Genomic DNA, 27,733 nt, shown 5'->3' on the forward strand with positions numbered 1-27,733 from the left:
AACATGGTTATCACCCTATCCATGTACCTCACGATTTTTATAAACCTCTATAATATCACACCTTGGCTTTCCATGCTTCAGGAGAAAAAAGCCCCAGTCTATTAAGCTTCTACCTGTAACTCAAACCCTCCAGTCCCAACAGCATTCTTGTAAATACTTCCTGCCACCCTCTCAAGTTTAACAACACCTTTCCTATAGAAGGGTGAGCAGAATTGTTCTAGTAATATTCTAAAAGTGGCCTCACTAATGTCTTTTACAGCTGTAACATGACTTCCCAACTGTTATACTCCGTGTTCTAACCAATGAAAGTGAGCCTGCCAAACACTGCCTTCACTATCCTGTCTACCTGTGACTCCACTTTCAAGAAACTCTGCATTTGCACCTCTAGCTCTCTTCGTTTGGCAACACTCCCCTGGGTCCTACCATAAACCGTATAAGTTCTGCCCTAGTTTGCCTTGCCAAAATGTAACACCTTACATTTATCAAAATTCTATCTTCCACTCCTCAGCTCATTGGGCCATCTGATCAAGGTCCTGTTGTACTCTGAGATAATCATCTTCACTGTCCATTACACCACCAATTTTGGTGTCATCTGCAAATGTGCTAAGCACTTATTCTATATTCACTCCAAATCATTTATATAAATGACAAAAAGCAATAGACCTAGCACTGATCCTTGTGGCACACCACTGGTCACAGGATTCAGTCCAAGAAAATCCTCTATCACCATCCTCTGTCTCTGACTTTCAAGCGAGTTTTGGATCCAAGTGGCTAGTTCCCCCATGATCCCATTTTATCTAACCTTACTAACCAGTCTGCCATGATGAACTTTGTTGAACACTTTGCTGAAGTCCATATAGACAACGTTCACCTCTCTGCTTTCTTCAATCATCTTTGTCATCTCTTTTTAAAAAAAACTAATTCAAGCTAATGAGACATTATTTCACATGCAAAAAAACATGTTGACTATCCCTAATCAGTCTTTGTCTTTGCAAATGCATGTAAATCCTGTGACTCAGAATCCCTTCCAAATTAACATTGCACTGTATTATTAAATTTCTGATTTGGATGCAGATCAGCGACAATGAGCTTTAAGTCAGTGGTTGAACTGTATGTCAGAAAGATTTTGTAAGTTCAACCTCTGGTCTCTAACATATCAAAATGGCAAAAGGAATGCTACAGATGTCCTCAGTACCCAAGGGCTTGTTTTTTATATGAAAAAAACTCCCCCCTCCTCCCAAACTGTGCGCACACAAAATACTATAGAGGAAGGAGAAGAGTTAGTGCTCCCGATTTCTGCTAATTTGTGCTGAAGATTTGTGTAAAGGTTGGGTGAGTGCATATTTGGCCTGATTGTGAATACTTGCTGTCGTTCACTTGTGTTTTAGTATTCACACACGAATAATAGTTTATTAGTTGATTTTACCTTTCAGTAACCTAGCCTCAGGTGGAAAGTGTGAATTGGCAGAGAGCAAATAAAGTGATCGGTTTACATCGTGGAAAAGAACACTGATAATTTGAGCTGGATGGCCTAATTATTTTTTCTAAATTAATAACTGCATTATTAATTTTGTTTTAAAACTCAATTGTCTTGAAAATCAAGGAAGTTCTTGTTTAATAATCATCAAGCTTAGAATGTTGGCGGGAGAATAGATAGGGCAAGTGAAGGGTAACCAATTCCTCTAGTTCGCAAACCAGGATGAGGATATTAAATCTTGCTGTAGGAGGTAGGCCAACACGAGTAAAATGAAAAACACTTTTTTCATAAAAGATAGTGAAGATCTGGAATAATCTATTCCAAAACTCTGCATTCTGAATCAATTGAAATCTTAAAACTGCAATCGATAGACATTCGTTAGGTAGAGTGTCAAAGGATATGGAAAAAACATGGGTTAATGTTCTGCTACAGATCAACCATCATCCCATTGACTAAACAGGCTTTCAATGTTTTAGCAACCAGTTACAGAAAACAAATCTGGAAGTGTATGTATTTACAGCAAACCTGATATTCAAATATAGTCAACCTATTCTAAGAAAAGTATGGTTTTTGTGCTGGTATGTATCATGTTTCCCTGATTTAACAGGAAGTTTTGTACATTGAGTAACAACTATCCACCTGCTGTAACTATTGTTTCAAGGTCTACCATTTCTCTCTGACCTTCAGTTATCTTTGGTATTTTTTGCTATCAGCATGAGTGTGTTCAGCATTTTGAATGTTTAAAATCATTTAGCAACATAAACTGAATAGCTATTCTTTCAACTTGATGTTTCACGTTTCAACATCGGTACTTTCAGAGCTGTGGCCAGTTGCTAGGTGCAAAGTATGCAAGTTAAACCATGTCTGCAAATTTTCAATTCTTTATGGCTGACGATTCACACCTGGTGTATTTCAGAAAATGAGGTAAGGAATCAAGTTTCTTATATTTTCCCACATGCAGGTTTATTGGTTGCTCTGTTACGATGTGGAATTCTGTTGTAAATCAAAATAGTATTTTTTAAACAGATGAGATTGCAAATAAAGTGACAAGGAATGGTTGTATTTCTGTTCATACAAATGATATTTTGGAGAAATATGGATGGTTTTGCATAATGAACATCCTAGACTTGATTAATATTTTGTGACCTTCGTCATGATTCCACCCCCCCCGCCCGTTTCATGACAATAGTTTGTGTTTAATGAGACACAAATGAGAGGATAACTATTAATTCAAGTAGTTTTCCCCCATCCAAAAAATAACTTTATTGATTAGAGTGTTAGTAGCAAACAGTGTGATACTTAGAAGTTTCTGTTCCTGAACATTGACCCCTCTAGAATTGTTCATGTACAGGTGCTTCCCACCCCCCCCCCCAAAATCTGTATCTGTGGGTGATACGTTCCAAGACCTACCATGGATACCTGAAACTGTGGATGGTAACAAACCCTCCCATTTAAATGGGAAATTTACCTCCATGGCAGCCCCTGGAATTATTTCTGGAATGCTCCATGTAATATTTTCGGGCCGTGGTAAACCACAGATAACTGAACCCGTGCATATGGACATTCTACTGTATGTACATCAGCTTATGATTCGGTCGGATGCAACATTCTGTAGCCCCAAAGTAGTACCTTGCTACTACTACTTGTTTATATTTGTATGTAACACCATGGAGTGCAGTAGTAGAGACTAATCTGGGACTAGTGAAATTGTACTATAAGAATGTGAATGACTGATGAAAAATATTTCAAAGAATAGTTTCCTCTTTCTCCTTCCCTCACTACATATTATTTTTTTCTAAAATTATCGTTTTAAAAAAAATGACCAGTTAATAATCCCCTCTTTGTTTCGAAACTGAAGCATTGATAGATTCTTGTGGGGAGGACTCATTGATCTGATGTAGGCATGAAATCTCAAGAGCTGAAAATGTGTTGCTGGAAAAGCGCAGCAGGTCAGGCAGCATCCAAGGAACAGGAGAATCGACGTTTCGGGCATAAGCCCTTCTCAAGAAACTTTCAAGGCAAAATTTATTCTCCAATAATTTGAACTTCAAGGCTTGAAGGCAAGAAAGACATGTTTCTGCTTTATTTTCTTGTGCATCCAGAAGTACAAAATGAACAGTGCCAGAGACCCGGGTTCAATTCCCGTCTCAGGCAATTGTCTGTGTGGAGTTTGCACATTCTCCCCGTGTCTGCGTGGGTTTCCTCCGGGTACTCCGGTTTCCTCCCATAGTCCAAAAATGTGCAGGTTAAGTGAATTGGCCTTGCTAAATTGCTTGTAGTGTTAGGTGAAGGGGTAAATGTAGGGGACTGGGACTGGGTAGGTTGCTCTTCGGAGGGTCGTTGTAGACTTGTTGGGCCGAAGGGCCTGTTTCCATACTGCAAGTAATCTAATCTAATCTAATCTAATTCCAGGTTTCTATGGAGTATAACACTTTGCAAATAACCTCTTACTAGAGGATTTAAGTGGGGTGATAGAGCAGGGAGGCGATTAAATATGTTTCCTGAGATAGAAGGGTGGAATTTGATAGAGGGATGATATGGGTAGATGGGAGTGTGCAAAGATATTAAAGGTATTTTTAAGAGAGGGCTACTAACGGTATGTTAGCAATCGTTATGACTGGCAAGTTATTGGAAGCAAAAGGACTCGTGAAAAGGTGGACGTAAGGAATATTCCGGACAATTCATATCTAATATACGTGCACCTAGATTGAGTCCCGTTTCTTAAAAAAAGCTTTAAAATTCAACTGTTTCCTGTTGACTGGATTACAGCATTCATATCAATCAGAACAAAATTTAAAAGAAAAATTGTACTTTCAAGGGACATCTTTAACTAGATTTTTATTCATCTCAAACAGAAGTCCTTCTAGTGAACTCATTTAAGTTCAGCTGATAACATTGCACCCTAATTAATCCAGCCACAGTTAAGAATACAACAGGCAGCATCTGGTTTCACTAACCCAGTGATTACATTCAATGTGTTGTGTGATTCTCTATCCTTTGAATCAAGGAAATACCTGATTTGACCTTAGTGCACTGAATTTATTTCCAGTAGAACGTTCACTATTTACAGGCTGATGGGGGTTGTGGTTGGAACAGAATGGAAATAAAATGTGATCACTCTTGCTTGCTCAAAAGTGATTTCTGCAGGAAATGTCTGCATGGAAACTGGATACCTAATTTAGCAAAGGTGACAACTTTTAAGTGTGCTGGGATATCAACTGCAACTTCCCTGATCTTGCTCTAAACCGTGCTCTCAAAATATTAACTACCTTTAATTTTAAAAAGAACGGAGGACATTGAGCCCCTAGAAGCTGCTGTGACTTGTGTCTGAAGTCTCCTTCCTTGTGTTTATTTCTGTTTCAATCTCCAAAGTTGTCACCCCTCTTTAGTTTCCTTCATGCTCCAGTTCATACAAAATCTGTAATGGGACCACTTTCTGAATATAGTGCTGTATATCCAAAGAGAAGGATTGGTGAAAATTCTGGTGTAAATGAACTCTATAATTTCTTGGGAATTGTATAACAATTTCCATATGTTCTCACAATTTAAAAGCAAAGTCAACTCTGTAATGTATGTAGGCTAGTATGTTTTCTTAGTCAGCAGCTGCAAGTGCTAGTTTTGCTTGCCTCAGATTTTGCCATTAAATGTTTGACACAACTGCCTCACTTTAGTGTTGTATTTTTTCCACTGATAAAGTTGAAGTGTTAGTAATGTTATAATTTATACTAATTCTTGCATCAGAGTGTTTTATTTTTGCTTGTGCTTATTTGTCAACTTTTTTGATTAAAGATTGAAAGCAGCTAAACCATGTGCGTATATGTTTTGGTAGACTATCAATGCAAGTTAAACTGAATATAAAAATCAAAACCACCATTTTCTAAAGTATGTTTTTTTTGGTAACAAAATCTATTTTTGAGAGGATAAAGACTATTAAATCATAATGATCAGCCAAGACTGTTCTTGGTGCAAAACAAAAATTGCTTTCTATTCCATGCAACCTATTAGTCAAAACTCTTCTGCTATCTCTCCTTTTAAAAATAAATAACTTCCTACTTTATACTGCTCCTGTGAGAGATCCTCTTAATGTCAATTAAGAAAATATACAATTGCACATGCATGTACACACTCTGAACGCCTTCTCATTTCAGACCCACCCCAACCTAGGAGAAAGACCTTGGCTATTCACTCTATCCATCCCCATCATGATTTTATAAACCTCTATAAGATCACCTGTCAGCCTCCGATACTCCAGAGGGAAAAAAGCCCCACGACTATTCAGCCTCTGGTTATAACTCAAACCATACAACCCTGGAAACAACCTTGTAAATCGTTTCTGAGCCCTTTCAAGTTCAACGTCCTGCAGCAAAGAGACCAGAATTGAACATAGTATTCCAAAAATGGCCTAATCAATGACCTATACAGCTGCGACATGATGTCCCAACATTATACATAATGCACTGACCAATGAAGAAAAGCGTGCCAAACGCTGCCTTCACCACCCTTCGCATGGTGAGTGTGGCATGGGTTTTGAGAATCGGAGGTAGAGTGGGCTAGCCTGGTTTTGTTGTCAGTACTGTTGTAGTGTGTCCTTGTTTCTATAATTGCAGATGGGAGCATAGGCTTATTGATATGAAGAGAATCCAGGACCCTGGAACAACCTGTGATAACGTGGAGCTGCATGTCTTTGAGTACAAGTAGTGTGGACAAGAGTTAGGACCATCTACACTTCTCAATAGACCAGACTGGACTGAATGGCACTACTTGGTGAAAGTGAGGACTGCAGATTAGAGTCAAGATTGTGATGCTGGAAAAGCACAACAGGTCAGGCAGCATCCGAGGAGCAGGAAAATCGACATTTTGGGCAAAAGCCTTTCATCAGGAATGAAGAGCATCCTGATGAAGGACTTTTACCCAAAATGTCATTCTCCTGCTCCTCTGATGCTGCCTGACCTGCTGTGCTTTTCCAGCACCCCACACACGATCCTGAATGACACTACTATCTGGAAGCCACGCATGAGTACATGGCCATGAACTTGAACATAGCCTAGTCTTGTGGCTATTAAATCAAGTTATGGTATATCTGTGATTACTATGTACAGCAGTAATTAGCATTAATGTATAAAATTATTACTTTGAAGTCTAAGCTTGGACACTGTTCTTGACTTTTATTATCATGTGGTTTGATGGCAGCTACAAAGATGTTCTACAAAAATAGAGTGCGAGCGGATATTTTATACACTACAGAAGATGAGGGAGTTCCCGATTTTGCAACTGTATGGCACTGTTGGCTTCATTTGCAGTCATCTGACTCGATGGATAGTTTGCATACTGTCTACAGCTGTCAATTCACTGGTCTCAACGGCCCTACTTTCCCACTGCTATATGTTGTGATCTGAACAGATGTAAGATCATTTCAGCTGGGGTTACAGTGGCCTCTTAAAAGTCTATCAGACTGGTTCAACCTATACTTCTACCGCAACATTTTAAGCCCCAGATTTGAGTTTGTCTTGAGATTATTGCCCATGAAGCCAAGCTAGGAGTGTTGACTACCTTTTGAATTATATAGGATTCCTTTGCAATGTTCTGTTGAAATAATATTTGAAGGAATGGATCCACAAGGGTTGTGCATTTCTGGTCAACATTGAGATATCTTGAAGATCAATTGTGTGCAAAATACTTATATGGATGTTTTAGCGGCTAATTAGAGCCAATTGTGCTTTCTATTCTGTTTGTGCCAAACAGAAGAAATTTCTTTACTACTTTAAAGAACTCCCACAATATTTAAAAAGAAACACACCCAGGAAGGCATAATGTTCTAAATAAATCTTTAGCAGGTTTCCTCGCAATTGTCTTAGACTGCATTAATTTTATAATTTAACCTTTAAGACCAAATTGATATGACTGGCTTAATGTTAAAAATGTACAGATTAATGTTTAGTTCTTATTTCAGCATTTTGAGTGCATGCTTACTTTGAAAATGTTAATGATATTGATAGAAGTTTACATTAATATGCTTAAATTTTGAAAATCCAGACTTAAGGTGAGAGCGTCACTAGTAAGGCCACTATTTATTGCTTATTCCTAATTGCCCGGAAGAGAATGGCAGGGAACCACTTTGTTGAACTTCTGCAGTTTGTGTGGTGTAGCTACATTCTGTGCTGTTTGAAAAGGCATTCCAGAATATTGAACCAATCATGGTGAAGGAGTGACAATATACTCGAAGTCAAGATGTTGCATGTGTTGGTAGAAAACTTGACAGGTGATGTTCCCATGTGAATTTCTAGTTGGTTGAGGAATTATGGTTTTGGAAAGTGACATCAAAGGTGGCTTGGTGAATTATTGCAGTGCATCTTGCACATAGTACACATTCCAGCTACTATGCATCATGCAGAATGAGTGAATATTTGACGTAGTGAATCAAGCAGTCTGCTTCAACGTTTCGGGCAAATGTATTCCTGATGAAGGGCATTTGCCCGAAACATCGATTTTCCTGCTCCTCGGATGCTGCCTGAACTGCTGTGCTTTTCCAGCACCACTCTAATCTAGAATCTGTTTTCCAGCATCTGCAGTCCTTGTTTTTTACCTGAGTTGGCAGGTGAGTTGATCACTGCAGAATTTGCTACCTCTGACCAGTTCTTATAGCCACAGTATTCATAGGGTGATACCAACTAAATTTCTGGTGAGTGGTAATCAGAAGTCAGTAATAGGAAACACTCCCTTAATGTTAGCACTTAATAAGCCTATTGGACCTGACTGGGACAACTGCTATGTATAGCTCCCAAAGCCTCTCCTCCATTGCCAAATCAAAGCCCTTGCCAATTGGAGGAAGAACACCTCATCTTCTGCCTTGGGATCCTACAACCACATGACATCAACCAGTTTCTAACTCTCCCAACTCCCCAATCCCAGATCCAACTCTGCATCACCCTTTTGACCTGACCTACCTGTCCAACTTCATTCCCACCTACTTGCTCCACCCTCACCACTGACCTATCACAATCACCTCCTACCTGCATCCACCTATTGCCATCCCATCTACTTTCACCCAGCCACACCCCCTATTTATCTCTCAGGCCCCTTTTCCCCCTCCATATTCCTGATAAAGTGCTCATGCTTGACCCATTGACTCTCTTGCTCCTCGGATGCTGCCTGACCTGCTGTGCTTTTTCCAGTGCCACGCCTTTCAACTCTGATTCTACAGCATCTGCAGTCTTTTCCACCTGTTTAACATGCCTCGTGGGGCACGTAGTTCTCGTATGGAGGTTTCAAGGCTGTACAAGATTATCACATGTCTACTCAACTCCTTTGTACTTAAGCATTTTTGAAGCTAGTAGCATTTATATTGCTGTATATTTAAATATACGATGGCTGTAATTCTGCAATGATGGTAGAGTTTTGAACGAAACTTTAGGGAATTAGAACAGAAGGAAAATTTACCTGAGCTTGCTTTGTACCACAGTTAACAACATGCTGATCAAAAGGCATGTTCTTGGGATGGGACAAGTTTTTTTTTGAAAAAGCATGCCATGTAATAAGTCGAGTTTCGATAACTAAGTTTTTCAGGTTTAAATTTACAGTTGGCTCTGATATAACGTGATAGTTGTGGCCTCGTTCGATCTCGTTTTATAAGAAAACAGCACAAGGGCTGCGCCGTTCAAACTAATGGGGCCAGAATTGTGATATAACCAATGCGGATAAGGAAAGTTAGGGTTCTACAAATAGCGGTCTAAAATCTTCAATCACCTTAAAGCTGCACAGCAGAACTGACCATCTTCTGTTTTGAATTGCTTTCTAAATCTACAAGAATTTGTTTGGATGCAATGTTGAGTAAAGCAATCTCTTCAGTAAATTAGAAATAAAGCTCCAATTAAAAAGAGACAGCTCAAGATAAATAAAGCATTATTAAAGCCCTAATTACAGTTCTAAAGTATCTTGTGCACATTGTCTGAGAACTCAAATGCATCTCCAGCCTGGTGTGTTGCCTTTGGGCGTTAAATTGAGAGGCAACACCTCTTCAATCGGCATGAAGGTGGGCTGAAACATTTTGTTTTGTGAGCACACACTTTTCAATTGGAATACTAAGCATATACAGATTCATATACAGCCCCAAAATTGACACACAACTGGAGAAATTGAGACTGACAAGAAAATTGATCAAACTAAATTAAACAATAATCAGCAGTTAGCAGCAGCAGCAAACAGTGGAAACCAGAGTCAAAGAGGTAACAAAGATTCAGGGGAACCAGTTACAACCAAGGTTGTGAATTGGAAAAGTTTTGGTCAGACTGTTTGGCACCTTGACTTGGCTGCTATTGCCTGATGACATGCATTCTACACCTCCCTGGCATGGTAACAGTTGAAGGGCTTTGGCATGACTCCATGGGATGCTTTGAACCCCACTCATGACCCCATTGAGTTAAACTACAACTAGTCACATCTGTCTAATGAGAGAGCAGCCCTTTGGTTTGATAAGACTATGGTGACTTTACCTTTTCTCAGTTATAACTGAAATCATGTGAATGAGTTAATTCTCAGTCTTAAATAAAGGATTGTGAACAATGTGGAAAACTTCAAGCTATAAAAAAGACACTGTCTTCTGGGAAAAGATAAATTTAACTTCCAGTAATATTCAGTGAAATGAACAAGGAAATTGTCTATTCGGAAATGCTGACTCACCAGTTGAGGTCACATTTTGATGTCACATTTGAGGGATGTTGCAAGAGAGCAAATATTTTTCACTCCTCAGATGTTTGCCATTTAGTTTTATTGTAGTCTGACTGAAATATGAATTCAATTTGTGGGTAAATGGTAGTGTAAAAACCCCTTTTGGCATTTCAAATTAGAGTTATTTTTGGCAGTTTCTGCACCCTGTGGTTGACGAGCATGCAGATAGGCAAGAGATTAGCTGAGCTTTCATTCTTTACTCTTTCCGTCCCTTTGGTGTCCTTGCAGGATGATTCTTAATGGCTCAGTACCCAGATTTAAATAATGTAATATTTATTCATTTACATTGCCAATTGTGACTCTGTCTCCTTTTCTCTGCCACTCCTCTCCATAAAATCTGTTTGCTCCCAATCCCCTTCTATTTACATAAGATGCAGACTGAGAATCTTGGAATGGTTTGTTTAAAAGTGAGGCCCCTTTACAGTTTATTAAAATAGGGATGTGCACAGGTGATTTTTGAGGAACCTAATTATGTACAGCTGTATAGGATCTTCTAGTTTGCTGTGCATTAACGGGGTGTAGAGAAATGTAAGTATTGATTAAGTGTATTTCTTTGAAAAATGTAGAGAGCCATGGTTTGGATTTCAATCCAAAACCCACCTACCTCTCAACATCCTTTGCCTTCTTTAAAGTTTTCCTCCCAACTCATAGACAAACTTTTATAACGGCGATAACTTTTTTTTAGCACATTAACATCCGAAAGAAACTTTCACATTTCATCAAGTGAAGTTTGACACCAGATTTGAAGAGATGACTAAGAAGTCTAAGCAAAGATGTAGGTTTTAAGGAGAATCATAAAGACAAGTAGAAATGTTAAATGGTTTATGTTTTCAATAAAAACCTAGGTTAAGGCTAGACAGCTAAAGGTGTCTGGCAATCAGTTTAAAAAAAATGCGAAGTAAGTTCTGATTGTTGAAAGAAATGAGCTTTAAAGTTTGTCTCAATTTGGAAATCACCTGAAATGCCTTGAATAGGTTTGACATACTGTGTCTTTGTATTGAGAATTATTTCGCAATAAGCTTCTCAGCTTTATAAAAAAAAACTACATGGACCAAAGTCTACAATGCATGACAGTACACTAATATTGAAACGAAGTAAAAAGAATTTACAATAGAGAAACTCTAGCATTTGACCACATGGCCTGTGTTGTTCGCTTTTGCAAATAGAGTTATATAACGAAGACGAGATAAATAAAGAAGTAAGATTAGTTTGTTCAATGTTACACAGTTCAGTAGCATAGTTAATATATTCAGCATTATATTAAATTAGCACTGCATAAACAAAATGCTTAAAGCCAGTAATGACACAGTGGTCCTGCAGAAATTTCAACCTGTATGTTTTTTTTCCACTGTATTTCAAGCTTTAATCCAGACTGAGAGTTTGAGCACTGTTGCGTAGCTTGCATTCAATAGATAACATGTGTCTGTGAATTCATTTTTAGCCATGTCTTTCGTATAGATCTGTAAGCCAATTTGTGAACTTAATATTATCAATTGTTAACTAAGTTTGACCAAATTCAGAGTAATTGCGTGCATTGTTTCAATTGACTTAATTCACTGTGATATTTTCAAAAAATGGTTATTGAATAAATAGTCAAATAATTTTGTACTCTATTTTCTATATAATAGTGTGTGCAATGCTAAACAATACAGCATGTTCCTCTCTTTCTCTTGAATTGCAAAGTGAGACCAGGTATAATTAAAAATTTCCATATATCTAGGTTTGATTAAGTTTATTTCTTTAGGACAATATAACTAAAAGTGGATTTTTTTAAAGCACGTAAATATTTATATTTTCAATTTTTTGCTGCAAAACAAACTGCAAATACTGAAATAAAGTAGAAAATTCTGAAAATATAAATAATCGCGGAGTTTCTATAGTGTACTGTGGGATATGTGTTAGTAAATGTTTTGTAACTGAATTATACTTGAGAGTTCTTGCAGTTGCATATTTAAATTCTTTAAGTGAGAAAATTTGAGTTTGTTCCTTCTTTGACTGCAGATAAATCTGTGTTTAAGAGGAAGACTATTCCCTTTTAAGTGAATTACAAGGTGGTAATCTAATCAGGGGTTACATGAGGCTGTAACACCAAAGTAGGTTCTCTGACCTCATGAGATTGAATTACTGCATTTAAGTATATCTAAAGTTATTTGATCTATGAATTTACATACCAAGTTTCCCTACCCCATTTTTGATAGTGAGATCTACAATTTACATTTTAAAATTAGCACTATTGAACAGGGAAAAATTTATCTCTAGTTAGGTTCTGGCAGTCTATATGTCCACCTCATGTTGCATTTTTTTGATTATAAAAAATGGCTCTGCATGGTTCAGAGATATCATCATTTTTGCCTTACTTGGGCTCAATTTTCATGCTGTGATGTGAGACATATCCAAACTTGTCAACATTGAATAGTATGAAGTGTTAAACTAAAAAAAACTGCAGACAGGGTTTTGGTTTTGAAGAGCAGGGAATTCTTGCATTCGGGCCAATATTCTGTTTCTGTCAACGCTACCAGCCTAGATTAATTGGTAATTCTTGCTGTGAGGAAACTCTTCTGGTCTCCTAGAAAGTACCAAAGACTGCATTTGAAAAGTAACGTTCATTTAGCTCAGTTTTGGTGAAGAGGCTTGAGGTTTCTCTAAATTTAAGATAAATGTAAATCATTATTGGTTGTGATGTACTTGGGGGATAACGTGATGAATGTACTATGCCACTTTATTTTATTTATGAGAATTATTTCGCCATAAGTAGAGAAATGTTATGCTTGTTTCAAAAAGGTTTTAACATTTATCTGTGGTTACATTCTTGGAGATTGTGACTAAATTGACCATTTGCTGCTTTCTTTACGAGGTGGCACAAAACTTCAAAAGTTGAGTCTGAAGCATTTGCAGTAAACTCCAGTCAGAAGTGCTGAGTGGATGATCCATTTCAGCCTCTTCTACAAGTCCCCATCATCTCTCAAATCCCCACGTCTCACATGCCAGTTTGATTCAGCCAACGTAATAAGAAACTGTTGGAGGCAATGGATACTGCAAAGGCTATTTGCTCTGAATATATTCTGGCAATACTACTAAAGGCTTGTCCCTCAGAAGTTATTGGTCCTTTAGCCAAGCAGTTCCACCACAGCTACAAAACTGGCATGTGACAGTGTGGAAAATTGTCCGAGTATGGCCTATATAACAAAAAACAGGAGAAATCTAATCTGCATTTATCAGTCCATTCTCAATCATCACTAAAATGATAGCACTGCTGGTGACAGCTTTTGTCAATCAGCACTTGCTTGGCAATAACCTGCTTAATGATCAGTTTGGATTCTGCCTTGGCCATTTGACTTCTGACCTCATTACAGCCTTGGTTCATACATAGACAAAGGAGCTAAGTTCCAGAAATGAGGTGAATGTGACTCCCTTTATTTATCAAGGCTACATTTAACAGTGTGGCATCAAGGATCCTGCGCAAAACTGGAGTCAATGGAAGTCAGGGAAAACGCTCCACTAGTCAGAGTCGAGGCACAAAGGAAGATGCTTGTAGTTGTTAGAAGGCAGTCTTGAAGTTCCTGGATATCTCTGCAAGAGTTCCTCAGGGTAATAGCCTTGGCTGAACCATCTTCACTTCATCACTTCCTTCCATCAGAAGATCAGATGGAGGGTATTCACTGCACAATATTCAATACCGTTCCCTCAAATACTGGAGCAATCCATGTTCAAATGCATCAAGACCTGGACAATATTAAGGTTTGAGCTGGCAAGTGGCAAGTAACATTTGTACTACATGAATGCCATTTAATGACCATCTCCAACAAGATAGAATCTTAGCTGTTGCCCCTTGACACTGAATGGCATTGCCATCATTGGATCCTTCACTATCAGCATCCCTGGGGAGTTACCATTAACAAGAAACTGAATTGGACTAGACATATAAACATGTTGCTACGGCATCAGAGGCTAAGACTCTTGCAGCAAGTAATTCAACATCTAACTCTCCCAAGCGTGTTCACTGTGTACAAGGTACAAGTCAGGAATGTCATGAAATACTTCCCATGAGTGCAGTTATAAAAACATTGAAGAAACTTGACTTCTTTCATGACAAAGCAGCCTGCAAACTTTTATGGAATTCTTTAGGTTTGAGATTATATACCATTGACTTGAAGCCTCCATATATCGTTCTGTTTTTTGAGGCAGGCTGGAGGGGAAAAAAGTTACTACAGACTCCTTATAGTTTCAGTTGGAGGACTTGCTGGAATCGTCAGAGACCGTGGCTAAGCATTTGAACAAGTATCAGCTGATAAATGAATCCACATAGGCTTGTGAATAGTCAGACAGATAGGCTGTCTGACTAACCTAATTGGATTATTTTGGAGATTGTATCATGAGGTTTGGAAAGAATCGGACTATATGAACTTACAGAATTCACTTGATAAAATACTACAAGTGACTGTCAAATAAAGGCTTAAGTCCTGCTACATAAATAATGTAACAAATGCAGGTCAGAGGCTTGATATTCTGTGGTGAGTGACTTGTCTCTTGTGCTTTGTGCCTTTAGGAAGTCAGGTCAAGAGTGAGAAAATATTCTCCACTTGACTGGACAAATGTGGCTATTACAGCAGTCAAGAAGCTTGGCACTATCCAGGGCAAAGCAATTCTCTTGATCTGCACCCAGCATACAAATTAAACCTTCACACCTTCCATCACTAACTCTGCATGGCTGAGATGTGAAACACTTAGAAAATGCAGTGCAGCACTTGCCAAGGTTTCTTTGACAGGACCTTCCAAATGAGGACAAGGGCAGCCATAAGCACACCACCACCACCTGCAAGTTGCCTTCCAAACTCCACACCATCCAGACTTGGAAGAATTGTTATAGATGCTGGGTCAACATCTTGATGCTCCTTGTCGAACAGCATTGTAAATGTATCAACACCATCAGAACTACTGCCTTCACAAGTACAGTAAGGGTGCACAAATGTTTGTCTTTTTAGTAATGTCTCAAATTCCCATAAATTAAAGAAAAATGCAGCTAATGAAGCTGGCTTTATGATGTGAATTGGCCTTGGTTGGGAAGCAGAGTGCCAAGATAAAGGAATTTCTCTCCAATTTGCAGGATCTGACATGTGATGTCCTCTCTGTGATCTGTACTGAGACTTTATTACATACATTAGTGGAGGCTGACTCTCAATGTTTGTAGGTGGCACTTGGGTGCTGTAAACTGCAAGGAATAAATTACTTCAATGAGCAAAATTGTGATATGAGAGAAGTGTTTGATCATCAACTTAGGATTTGGAAAACAAATTGGAATATTTCCTTGAATTAGAGGAACTATAGAGGAGCAAGAGATTTAGATAAACATATATCAAATCATGATTTGAAAGATAATTGACAGCGTTCCTGCAATGTTTGCCTTTATTTTGAGGAAGTTGAAGGGAGTGGTGCTTCAATTATACAGTTTTAATCAGACCCGCTCCCTGGTACCAAGGTTAATTTAGGGTGAAATGCAGGTAAGTACAGTTTGAGGTATTGATCAGTTATGATCTGATTTGAATGGCAAGAGAAGATAAAGGGAGGCATGTGAAGGTATTTCTTGGATAATGCATGTTCTGGCATCGCGATTTGTTTATAACGTCACTGAGGAATGGGAGTTTCGAGAGCACTTGCCTCTGTTGGCAATAGCGTCACTCCAGCGGTGATCATTTGCATGCTTCATTCTGCATGTGCCAATGTTCATGCCATTCTGCGCATGTGCTAATGTCAGCATCGGTCTTCGTGCCATTCTGCAGGTTTGCCCATGTCAGCTGCCGACAGAGCAGCTTTCTATGAGAGATACATTGAGCAGCTTCCGGTGAAAGGTACACTAATCTTAGATTATCCCTTTTTTTTGAAAAATGGAGGGGCATTGTGACAAAAATGTTAGCGAGAAGCATCCTGGTGATAAAATTGCAAGTGGGGAACACAAGTCTATAACACTGGAAGAGAAGCTAGATATTTTAAAGTATTTTGAATGTAAGGAGAGAATGTTATATAGCTGGCTTAACAGGAATGAGGGAGTTTGTCTTATGCACCATGATGACCCTCTGTCCCTGCATTAACAATATTTTTTAAATATACTGTGTTAAACTTAATTTTGTTTCATTGATAAATGTAATTTATATCTTCATTCAGGCTGTACTATACTTTGTGTTGATTTTTGGGTGATTTTTGAGCGATCGTGAGTGGTATTTTTTGCTGGTCTGCCCCAACCCCACTTTTCCCTCGTCCCCATTATTTATATGAAGTGAGGTTTTGTTGGAATGCAACTATGGCATTATAGGAGAGCTACCTGTACTTATGAATTATTATGAACATTTTAGTGTTTTAAGCACAATGTTGTGAATGAAAATGTAAAATTAAGTTAGGTGCCAGCCAACTGTCTATGTACTCCTAAAACAAATGATTTGTGGTTTTGTAATGGATTTTACATAGGTAATATAATCTGAGTTGATTTTCTATCCTGATTCATGTACATGTGACTTCAGCAGAGTAGTCCTAATTTGATACAGTTTAAACGTTCAGAGCAACTGTGGGTGAACTGTTACACACATAGGTACTCTCGATTCCCTAAAACTCTGAATACTCCTCATATGGTCCAAGATGAGAAGGGAACTTGGGTTATAGTTGACTAGCATGAGGGTGATGCAGTTTAATCCATTTTTATTATGCCAATCCAGATAAGTATCAGAGTAACAACTGTTATTTAATTGAAACAGGACTTAAGGGTTTTTTGTCTTGTGCATAATAATACAATCTTCTATTTTTATCATTCATGGGATGTAGGTGTCACTAACTGGACCAGCATTTATTAATTAGATGGTGTTAAGAGTCAATTTATTGATACTGGTCTGTTAGAAGCCATTGAATTACCTCTGATTTGCTTTTAACGTGATGAACTTTACTGAGTTTTTGCACACACATTCAGAAGAACACAATTTGGTTAACTCTCTGAAGGCAGTGACTATTCAGCTCTTTGTGTGGTGACGCTAACTTCATACCTGCTAACTTAATGACATTTTTATAACTGCAAGGGTGTGTCTTAATATGGTATTTCAACTGGAGTAATTTTGAAATGAATCTAATCTACTGTTATGCATTGTGCAATCTTGCACTAATGAATCACATCCTTATAAATCCACCTCCAAGTACAAGTAAAGAGCATGATAAATCTCCAACATGTGCATTTACGTACTTCAGAATGTTTAAAGAAAGCCAAAGTTGTCTAAGTGACATAGAACATAGTTATCGATATATGACACTTCATGTACTGCACTTTCTATTTGTTTTTTATTTTCATTTGTTCTCCTAATGACTTCTTCAGTTCCACACCCCAGATGTACTTTGATCCCTTCCCAGTTTTAAAATCAGTAGTTGAGTTATTCATATTTTTCAGTTTTAAAAATATTAAGGAGAAAGGATCCTTAATACAAGGAATAACAGGGTGAAACAGAACCCACAGGATCTTTTGTGACATAATGAAATCATGAAATTGCCTTCATTCTTGCCTATGGCTTTTCCTTTCCTTGATATTGTTTTTAATTTGCTATAGTTGGATAGGTGAGTATAGAACAAATCAAAGGCTGTCCCAACAAGCTGGACAACAGAGGAGGGTCAGAGAAAAATATTACACTTCGTCTTGTCACATTTTGCAGCCTAACATAGAAGGGAAGGCATTGTTTGTTATTTGATTTAAGAAAAAAAGTTTGCTCATGGGATTAGGGTGTTGCTGGCTAGGTAGCATTTATTGCCCATCCCCAATTGCCAAGAAGGTAGTTATGAGTCAACCACATTGCTGTGGGTCTGGAGTCACATGTAGGCCAGACCAGGTAAGGATGACAGATTTCATTCCCTAAAGGACGTCAGTGAACCAGATGGGTTTTTCTGACAATCAACATTGGATGAATGGTCATCACTGGTTTCTTAATTCCAGATGTTTAATGAATTCAAATTCCACCATCTGTAGTGGGATTCGAACGAGTGTCCCCAGAATGTTATCTGGATTTTTGGATTAATAGACAAAGTTAATATTACTAGGCTATCTCCTCCCATGAGATCTGTTTCAGTGCTGAATCTTAGAATTGTGCAACATGAAACAGACCCTTGGATCCAACTTATCCGTGCGGACCAGATTTCCTAAATTAATCTAGTCCCATTTGGCCCATATCCTTCTAAACTCTTCCTATTCATGTACCCATCCAGATGCCTTTTTAAATGTTGTAATTGTGCCACCACTTCATCTGGCACACACTACCTTCTGCTTGAAAAAGTGGCCCCTTAAGTCCCTTTTAAATCATTCCCCATGCACCTTAAACCTATGCCCTCTACTTTTGGACTCCCAACCCTGGGGAAAGATCTTGACTATTCTCTCTATCCATGTCCTTCATGATTTTATAAACCTGAGGTCATTCCTCAACCTCTGACCCTTCAGGGAAAATAGTCCTGGCCATTCAGCGTCTCCCTGTAGCTCAAACCCACCAACCTTGGCAACATTCTTGTAAGTCTTTTATTATTTCTTTTAAGTTCAACAACATCCTTTTCCATTAACAGGAAGACCAGAATCGAATGCATTATTCCAACAGTGACCTAACCAATATTCTGTGCAGCCATATCATGACCTCCCAACTCCAGTGCACTGACCAGTAAAGGCAAACGTACCAAACATAGTCTTTGCTACCCTGTCTGCCTGTGATTCCACTTTCTAGGAACTATGAACCTGCATTCTAATGTCCAAGGGCAGATGACTGTTTGGAGAACTTTGGACTCAGATTTGGGAAATGAGCTGCTCCTAGGATTTAGAGAGGTTGGAAATGTCTGAGAGTTTGCAGAATCAGAGATGTTATCTTTGAGTATGATGGCAGTTTTGAAAAGGATGGGAGAATACATGAGAAAAGAAAAATATTTACAATGTTGTTGCTACTAGCAGCCAAGAATGAAAATCAGGTGGTCATGATTTTAGTGTGGTGAGAGTCAAAGGCATAATGGGACAGGAGCTACGTGAAGTTCTGTTTACAGCTCAGGCAGGACAGATTTGAATTGGAAAAAATGGAGAAGAGCAGAAGCTTCTGAATGTATAATCATCAAATGACCATGCTTATCTATGTCTGTTTGCTGTTTTTGTGGTTATTATTGTACACATTAAGAAGAACTATCCAAATTATTTCTCAGATGCTTAGTTTATCACTGAATTAATTATTTGTTAGTATTGAACTGGTTCTTGCTGATTTTTTTGTCAGCATATACAACTGTGGGCGGCACGGTGGCACAGTGGTTAGCACTGCTGCCTCACAGCGCCAGAGACCCGGGTTCAATTCCCGCCTCAGGTGACTGACTGTGTGGAGTTTGCACGTTCTCCCCGTGTCTGCGTGGGTTTCCTCCGGGTGCTCCGGTTTCCTCCCAAAGTCCAAAGATGTGCAGGGTCAGGTGAATTGGCCATACTAAATTGCCCGTAGTGTTAGGTAAGGGATAAATGTAGGGGTATGGATGGGTTTCACTTCGGCGGGTCGGTGTGGACTTGTTGGGCCGAAGGGCCTGTTTCCACACTGTGTAATCTAATCTAAAAACTAAAAATCTAGCAAAGTAAACAAAAAAACCTTTGTATTTAATACTAAGAAAAATTACTAATTGAGCAATATTAACATTCAGGCTATTAGAATTTCAGGCTTTTGGATATTTGGGATCTGGTTTTGGGGATGATCACTTTCAAACTTATTAAGATGCTTTGCAAACCTGACATGATCAAATATGACCATCAGTGATTGCAAAAGTTGGTTGAAATTGCAGACTGCATTTTTCTACACCAAATGTGAATACTTTTTGTTAGTGGTTAATATGTTTGGCTTGTTAATAATTCTAGGAGAAAGTGAGGACCGCAGATGCTGGAGATCCACTATTAATAATTTTTACAACTATTTTGTTTAATCATAACTGGTTGAGTCTCAATCAAATTATCGGTCTGTATTTTGTACTTAGTGATGGTAAAGTGCGAACGTTCACCACTGGCCTCAACCTTCCTGTAGGACAAGATCTCGTGTGGCGATTATCTTTCCCGACATTAATTCTGGCACTGTTTGGGGAAATGGTAGTCCAGAAGAATTCTCAAATACACTTTTAAAAATATTTACAGGGAGCATTTGTGTGATTAATGTAGAGGTCGATTTTAAAATTCTGTGGATTTTTAATTTTCTAAAATAATGGAGAAGTTCGTCATTCCATAATGATGAAGTCAGATTTTAAAGCCAGAGGATTTACAAGCAATTGTGACTTGGTATGTTACTCATTATATTTATTTCCAAAGGGAATGGAGTATTTAAAAATAGGAAGGTATTTAAAAACTATCTAAGGCATTTGTCAGATTACACTTGGAATATTGAGAATATTGATACTTTCCCATGGCACAGTTGAGATTTGTGCTTGGCAAGTTGGAGATACCCAACATGAAGAAGTGTCTCTTTCTACTCATCCTGTAGTTGGCATACTTTTACATCAGAAATGTTTTTGTATGTTATGATTCTTCATAAATAAACTGTGACTCCCTCTCCTCCCTAAAGCTTATATAATGTCTCATAGCTTCCTGCGCAGAATTTGTCATGATTTTTAAGTGGCTCTCTTTCATATTTTTTGTCATCTGGTCATTTTCTAATCTTTTTGAGCTGGTGTTTGGACATCTTCATATCTATATATATACTAATTTTCATGAATATTTCTGAAATTTTATATTGATTTTTTTTTTAATGGCCAACATTTTCAGAAGTTATACATAAATTATGTATCATTCACAGCGTGGGTACAATTGAATGATTTGACTGTTTCCTGTTTTCTTTTCCAGAAATTCCTGGATTTTGTTTTCTGGTAACTTGTTTTGTGATCACCCATTTGATGAATGAAAATTTATAGAACATGGATTAGCACTTGGAATATCAACATTCTGCAGCACATTTCCAAGACTGGAACCTCTTGAGAGAGGGGTGCAAGAGAAATGAGTTTGCATCACAATCAGCAAATGGGATCAGAACGCGATCTCCAGTCCTCTGCATCTTCTGTTAGTTTACCTTCTGTTAAAAAGGCGCCAAAGAAACGTCGCCTTTCACTTGGGTCTCTGTTTCGAAGAAAAAAAGAATCGAAGCGAAAGTCTAGGGATTTAAATGGCGGAGTTGACGGGATTGCAAGTATTGAAAGCATTCATTCAGAACTATGTAATGATAAAAACTCAGTGTCAACCTGCGGTCCTTCTGAAAATGGGACCGCATCTACTGACAAACAAGATGGAGACTTTCTTGAATGCCCCCTGTGCCTTTTGCGTCTTTCTAAGGACAAATTCCCAGATATAATGACTTGCCTCCACAGGTCATGTGCAGATTGCTTACGGCAGTACTTGAGGATAGAGATCTCTGAAAGTCGGGTTAATATTAGCTGCCCAGAGTGTACTGAGAGATTCAACCCACATGATATCCAGTCAATTTTAAACGATGATGTACTTATGGAGAAGTATGAGGAGTTTATGTTACGCCGGTGGCTGGTGGCAGATCCAGACTGCAGATGGTGCCCTGCTCCAGATTGTGGGTAAGGAAAGACCATATTCGATGAAATGGTTGACATGGAAATGAAGAGGCAAAAGAGGCAATATGTGGTTACTTGTTCAGTGTTCGAAATATTGCTGCTTTGAGTTATTAAATGCATTCTGTGAACTGAGCAAAGCACTGTTCTGTAGTTAGGTAGTAACGTATGTTAACAACTGTTGTCATAGATATTTATGTCCTTCTAATGCTACAATTTTACATTAGACTGATCTAATGAAAATGTTTAATTTTTCACAGTAGAGGGGAGAACTTGTGTAATGAGGTCTAAGGCTGTTTAACACCACAGTTAACAAGTTTTGATACTTGGATGTCTCTGATTAGAATGTTGCTTTTCGTATGGCAACTTTCTGACTCTACTATGCATTTGAAACAAGTTTTGTTTTAAACTAAGTTAGTGCACCAGTTCACGATTCAGTTTTGAATAAATATTTTCCAAACTTTTGAATGTAGGTTCATTTAGACAATAGACAATAGGTGCAGGCATAGGACATTCGGCCCTTCGAACCAGTACCACCATTCATTATGATCATGGCTGATCATCCACAATCAGTATCCTGTTCTAGCCTTATCCCCATAACCCTTGATTCCACTTTAAGAGCTCTATCCATCTCTTTCTTGAAAGTATCCAGAGACTTAGCCTCCACTGCCTTCTGGGGCAGACCATTCCATATACCCACCACTCTCTGGGTAAAGAAGTTTCTTCTCAATTGTGTTCTAAATGGCCTACCCCTTATTTTTAAACTGTGTCCTCTGGTTCTGGACTCACCAATCAGCAGAAACGTGCTTCTTGCCTTCAGAGTGTCCAATCCTTTAATATTCATATACATCTCAATCAGATCCCCTCTCATCCTTCTAAACTCAAGTTTATACAAGCCCAGTCACTCCAATCTTTCAACATACGATAGTCCAGCCATTTCGGGAATTGACCTCATGAATTTACGCTGCAGTCCCTCAATAGCCAGAATGTCCTTCCTAAAATTTGGAGACCAAAACTACACACAATACTCCAGGTGTGGTCTCACCAGGGCCCTGTACAGCTGCTCCTGTACTCCATTCCTCTTGTAATGAAGGCCATTTATAGTATGCTTAAACTCTTGGGAATTAACATGACATGCAACTTAGAATAGTTTGTGTAATTTAAAAGCCAGCAATACTAACTTTAGCCATAGGTAGAAGGTCACTTCAGCCAGTTTAGTCCATAAATTAATTAATCCTTGGCCTCCTGGTTAGCTATTGCCTCTGGTTTCCACTTCAGGTGGAAGAAAACAAAGTCATGGTTTTCACTACTGATTGCTTTTCAGAAACTCCTTTTGGAAATCTGTGTTTTGGGCATTGTGAGACTTGGATTGGAATCTACACTCACTGTCAGAATAGTTGGGAAGGATGTGGCAAAGCTGTTATTTAGGCATATGAAAGGTGTTCAATTCCTGTGAAACCTGTGAAATGTTTTGTGTTGAGAGGTAGAAGGAAATTGTCAGATTTGTATTGTTGGGTTAGGAGATTCTTTCCCTTCATGCATGTGAGTGTAAAGTGACTCCAGGTTACAATCATCATTTCTGGATGCCAGCTGCACCTGTGCTAGCTAACCCAGGTAACAGTTCAAGCGTTGTTTGAAAGGCTGTGGAATTTGGTTACTGTCACCTGATACCCGTCCATTCCCATTGGAGAATTGCAGAGATTTACGGGTATTATAAGGCTGCAAGAGAGATTGAGAGGGGCTTACATCATGGAAGGATTTACTCTATAATTTTAAAGTTGACTCTAATGTTTTAGAAACTGCTGCACAGAATCAAATGAGTTTGGTCATACCACATAGAGATTGGTTCAATCTGGAATGCACTGTCTGAAATTGTGGCACAGATTCAATTGTGACTTTCAAAAATAAATTGGATATTTATCTGAAGGAAAGTTATTTGCAGAGCCTTCAGGGAGTTGGGGCTAGTTGAATTGCTGTTTCTAGAATTATATTAAAACTGACTTTGTTACTGTTAAATGCTGAAGTAAATGCTATCTATTAATCACTTGGACAATTTCTTCTTTTATTTTTGGAAAAGGAATGTTCTAAAACATTTTAATCTTACACTTATTGACAGATCAATATTTGGAATATTTTGAGGAAGTATTTTTTGGAGCACTTATGAAATGTATTGAATCTAGATTTGTTTTTGAATCTCAAACTTGGATTTGATTCTGGTTGCTTTGGCGTATTCTAATTAGAACTTGAACATTCGTTATCATACCTCGGCTTGTGGATGTAAAGAATTAAAAATGACTGCATATATCGTTCACTTGCTGCTTTCCTGCATATATGGATTGCATGTTGAGGTTCAGTTTTTTGGGTGTTTGTCACACTGTGCTACATCCACAACCAATCTTTATTTAATTGGGCGACTCAATAGTGATACTGTGACGATTCACTGCCTAGTAGTTGGTTTACTTGCAATCAGAAGAGGGAGTACTGATCAGTTCTAAGATCCCCTTTGGGATCATTCAGTAGAAGCTGCAGATATTTGAACAACCTGTTGATGTGATATAACACACACTTCAGAAGCAGGTGGGACTTGAACTTGGGCCTTCTGGCCCAGAAGTAGGAACACAATTGCTTTGCAGCAAATCCAAGAGTTTGTGGCTTTATTCCTATCCACCAGCTACCCAAACTTAGATCATTAACCAGCATAATCAAGTAATGGTATTGACTCACTGCAGTAACTCTGCTGAGCCCTTAACTGAAATGAGAGTCTTATTGGTAGTTTGCATCTTTTCATGCAAATAGGATTATTTGAGATGTCAGAGTTGTGTGACTTCATCTGTTTCTCATGCTGTGCCTGAAAATGTACTGTAAATCTTCAAGATAACTATAGAAAGAACTTTGTAGTGGTTATGCCGTACACATTTTGTATTCCGACTTCTGCAATTGTCAACTTTTTAAAATCCTGCTTGTGATGTTTTAACATCAAGAATAACTTGCATTTACATAGCATTAACATAGTGAAGTATTTAGTTTTACTGAGCCCATGGGCTGCAAGAGGCAAGACTTACAGCTGCCATCATTAATGATTCCTGGCCCTCAAAGTAAAAATTAGATGCTACATCAGACTAAACATCCCTGCCAAACGTGAAGCAACCAAAGTATTTCCCTACTGATGCAAAGGCGATCCAAACGGCATACAACCTGTTGCCTTTCTGGCCCACATTAGTTAGTTAATACCAATTAGATAAATTGCTTAAGGGTGTTTCTAATAATCTTAATGATTATTTGCAACCAGCATGAAACCATGGAACAGAAAACTGTTAGATATTCCCAAGTACAAGACTTCTGTTAGATTTTAGAATTGCATGTAAAGATGGGTATGTGACATTTTAATACTAAAATCTGCTTGACAACACTGCAAACATTTAAAATGGGTACCATAAATTTTAATTTGAAGGGTGTAGTGCTGGTAAAGCAGAGTCGATCTGGCAGCATCCAAGGAACAGGAGAGTCGATGTTTCGGGCATAAGCCCCTCATCAGGAATGAGGCTTGTGGGCCAAGGGAGCTGAGAGATAAATGGTAGGGAGGATGAGGGTGGGGCGAAGGTAGCTGTTAAAGCAATAGATAGATGAATAAGGTGAAAATGATAGGTTGCAGAGGAGGGTGGAGCAAATAGCTGGGAAGGAAGATGGATAGGTAGGACCGTTCAAGAGGGCGGTGCCGAGTTGGAATGTTGGGACTGGGATAAGGTGGAGGGAGGGGAGATGGGGAAACTGGTGAAATCCACATTGCTCCCGTGTGGTTGGAGAGTCCCAAGGTGGGAGCTTGGGAAGTGCATCCTGACATTTCTCCTGAATGGTCTGACCCCAATTCTTAGATTCTGCCCACTAATATTTTAATTTCTAACCAAGCAATAGTTTATTTTTCTATTTACCCTTATTTTTCCTGGTAATATCATGAAGACTTTTTATCAGACCCCTTCCCCCTTATCTTTTTAAATTCTAGAGAAAATGGGCCTAATTTATATAATGTCTCCTCATAACATAATTCCAGGTATCATTCTTGTAAATCTATATTGTACTTCCTCCAAGGCCAATACATCCTTTCTAAGCTGCCGTGTCTGTATATGCTCTCAGTACTCCAAGTTGGGTCTAACTAGGATTTTGTATAACTGCAGCATAACGTCTACATCCTACTACTCCACTTCTCTCGACATAAAGGCCAGCATGTCATTAGTTTTCTTGATTATTTTCTGCACCTGTTTGTAAAATTTTAAAGATCTATGTTCTTGAACACGCAGTCTCACTATATTTAATCTCCTCTATTGTTCTTTAGTCTCAAATGTGGAACCTCTCACTTGCTCATGTTGAAATCCACATTTTGCCCATTCACTTAGGTTGTCAATAATTCTTTGTAGACAGTGTTGATGAAAACATAAAATTACAATGCTGCCTTACTTTGTGATCAACAAGTTTGGATATATGATTTTGTATGTGTTTATCTAAGTCATTAATAAATAAAGTGAATAATTAAGGCCCTATTACAGATTCTTGTCACCACTGGTCATGTCTTGCCATTTTGAGTTCCTTTGCATTATTACTACTTTCTGTTGCCTCCCACTCAACCAATTTTGTAGCCATGTCAGTAATTTTGCCTCCTATCCATAGGCTTCTAGTGTAGTTATGTTTCTTATGTGGGCCTTTGTCAAATGCTTTCTGGAAGTCCACATAAACAGCATTATAAACATTCCCCTATCCACTATATAGGCCATATTTGAAACTTTGAACTACGTATTTGACGGTTAAGATGATTTGTTTAAAGGTCACAATGGCTTAGAAGTATTACATATCTTTGGGTTGCACTATTAAATGAGAAAGCTATAGGGCAATGAGAGTCAAACCCATAAAGTAAGGTGCTTTGGTACAGTCACTGGCATCTGTGACTGTACCAAACTTGTAATTTGGTTTAGTTCAATTTAAGGACTGGAATTTAGGTCAAACATTGCTTTGTAATAATTTTGAGTCTTGGTAAGGTAAATTTGAAGATTTGCATGAAGTTGTTTAGTGATTCAAAGTTGCAAAATCCAAGCATCCTTTGGGATGCATGCATGGCTTGTCTATGATTTGAGTAACTCACTTGATGCCCAGTAAAATAAAGCAGTGATAAGGACTTAACTTGTTTTTCTCACAGACCACAACTAATATCTTTTTACTTTTTCAGTTATGCAGTGATAGCGTTTGGCTGTGCCAGCTGTCCTAAACTCACTTGTGCCCGTGAAGGATGTGGCACTGAGTTCTGTTACCACTGTAAGCAAATATGGCATCCAAATCAGACTTGTGATGCAGCACGTCAACAGAGAGCACAGAGTTTGCAATTAAGAGCAATACGCTCTTCATCAATCAGCTACAGTCAGGAATCTGGTGCAGCAGGTACAGAAAACTGGACTCTTCGTAGATACGTTCAGGACGAGATTTCGGGAAGAAAGGGGTTACCTGAAATAAACAGCCTCCTGGTCAATCAGATTTTACCATCTCGCTCCACAGGTAACCATTTTCTTAATGGAATCTTCTCCCATAGAAAAACACACAATGTTTTCAGCTTTCCAGTGTTGCTGTCCTATTCCCCAATCATGCTAGAAACTGTATTGACATTTTAAGAATTATCTTGTCCAAACAGGCAACTAACTCAAGTGTATTTTTGTTTTGAACCTCACCTGTGAAGACGGTGTTGGTATTTGCCAAGTTGTACATGTTTGATCTTGCTGGCGAGGAGAAATAAATACTTAAAAACAAGTGGCTCATTTTCAACCTATTTGCTTCCGCCAAACCATCTTACTATGCAAACTCAGAATAGGATCTACTTGTCCAGTCATAAATTGTATGATCTAATTGTCTTAAAAAATTACTTGCAGTCTTGTAAGAACATTGAGTGTTCCTTTGTGTCCAATGGCACCATGT

General features: G+C 38.4%; 1 protein-coding gene across 4 annotated transcripts in view; it reads left to right on the forward strand.

Annotated features, from left to right (window-relative positions):
- Nucleotides 1-27,733, forward strand: part of rnf19a (ring finger protein 19A, RBR E3 ubiquitin protein ligase) — a 73,967-nt gene that overhangs the window by 18,829 nt on the left and 27,405 nt on the right. For all 4 annotated transcript variants that reach the window (XM_043688489.2, XM_043688493.2, XM_043688491.2 and 1 more), the window contains exons 2-3: nt 21,054-21,787; nt 26,997-27,319. In XM_043688489.2, coding sequence (XP_043544424.2) covers nt 21,204-21,787; nt 26,997-27,319 — 907 coding nt within the window. In that variant the 5' untranslated portion in view covers nt 21,054-21,203. The remainder of the gene's footprint in view (nt 1-21,053; nt 21,788-26,996; nt 27,320-27,733) is intronic.

This window comes from Chiloscyllium plagiosum, unplaced genomic scaffold (assembly GCF_037043375.1).
Source record: "Chiloscyllium plagiosum isolate Xiang-an unplaced genomic scaffold, Cpla_swu_hap1 HiC_scaffold_4, whole genome shotgun sequence".
Taxonomy (NCBI): domain Eukaryota; kingdom Metazoa; phylum Chordata; class Chondrichthyes; order Orectolobiformes; family Hemiscylliidae; genus Chiloscyllium; species Chiloscyllium plagiosum.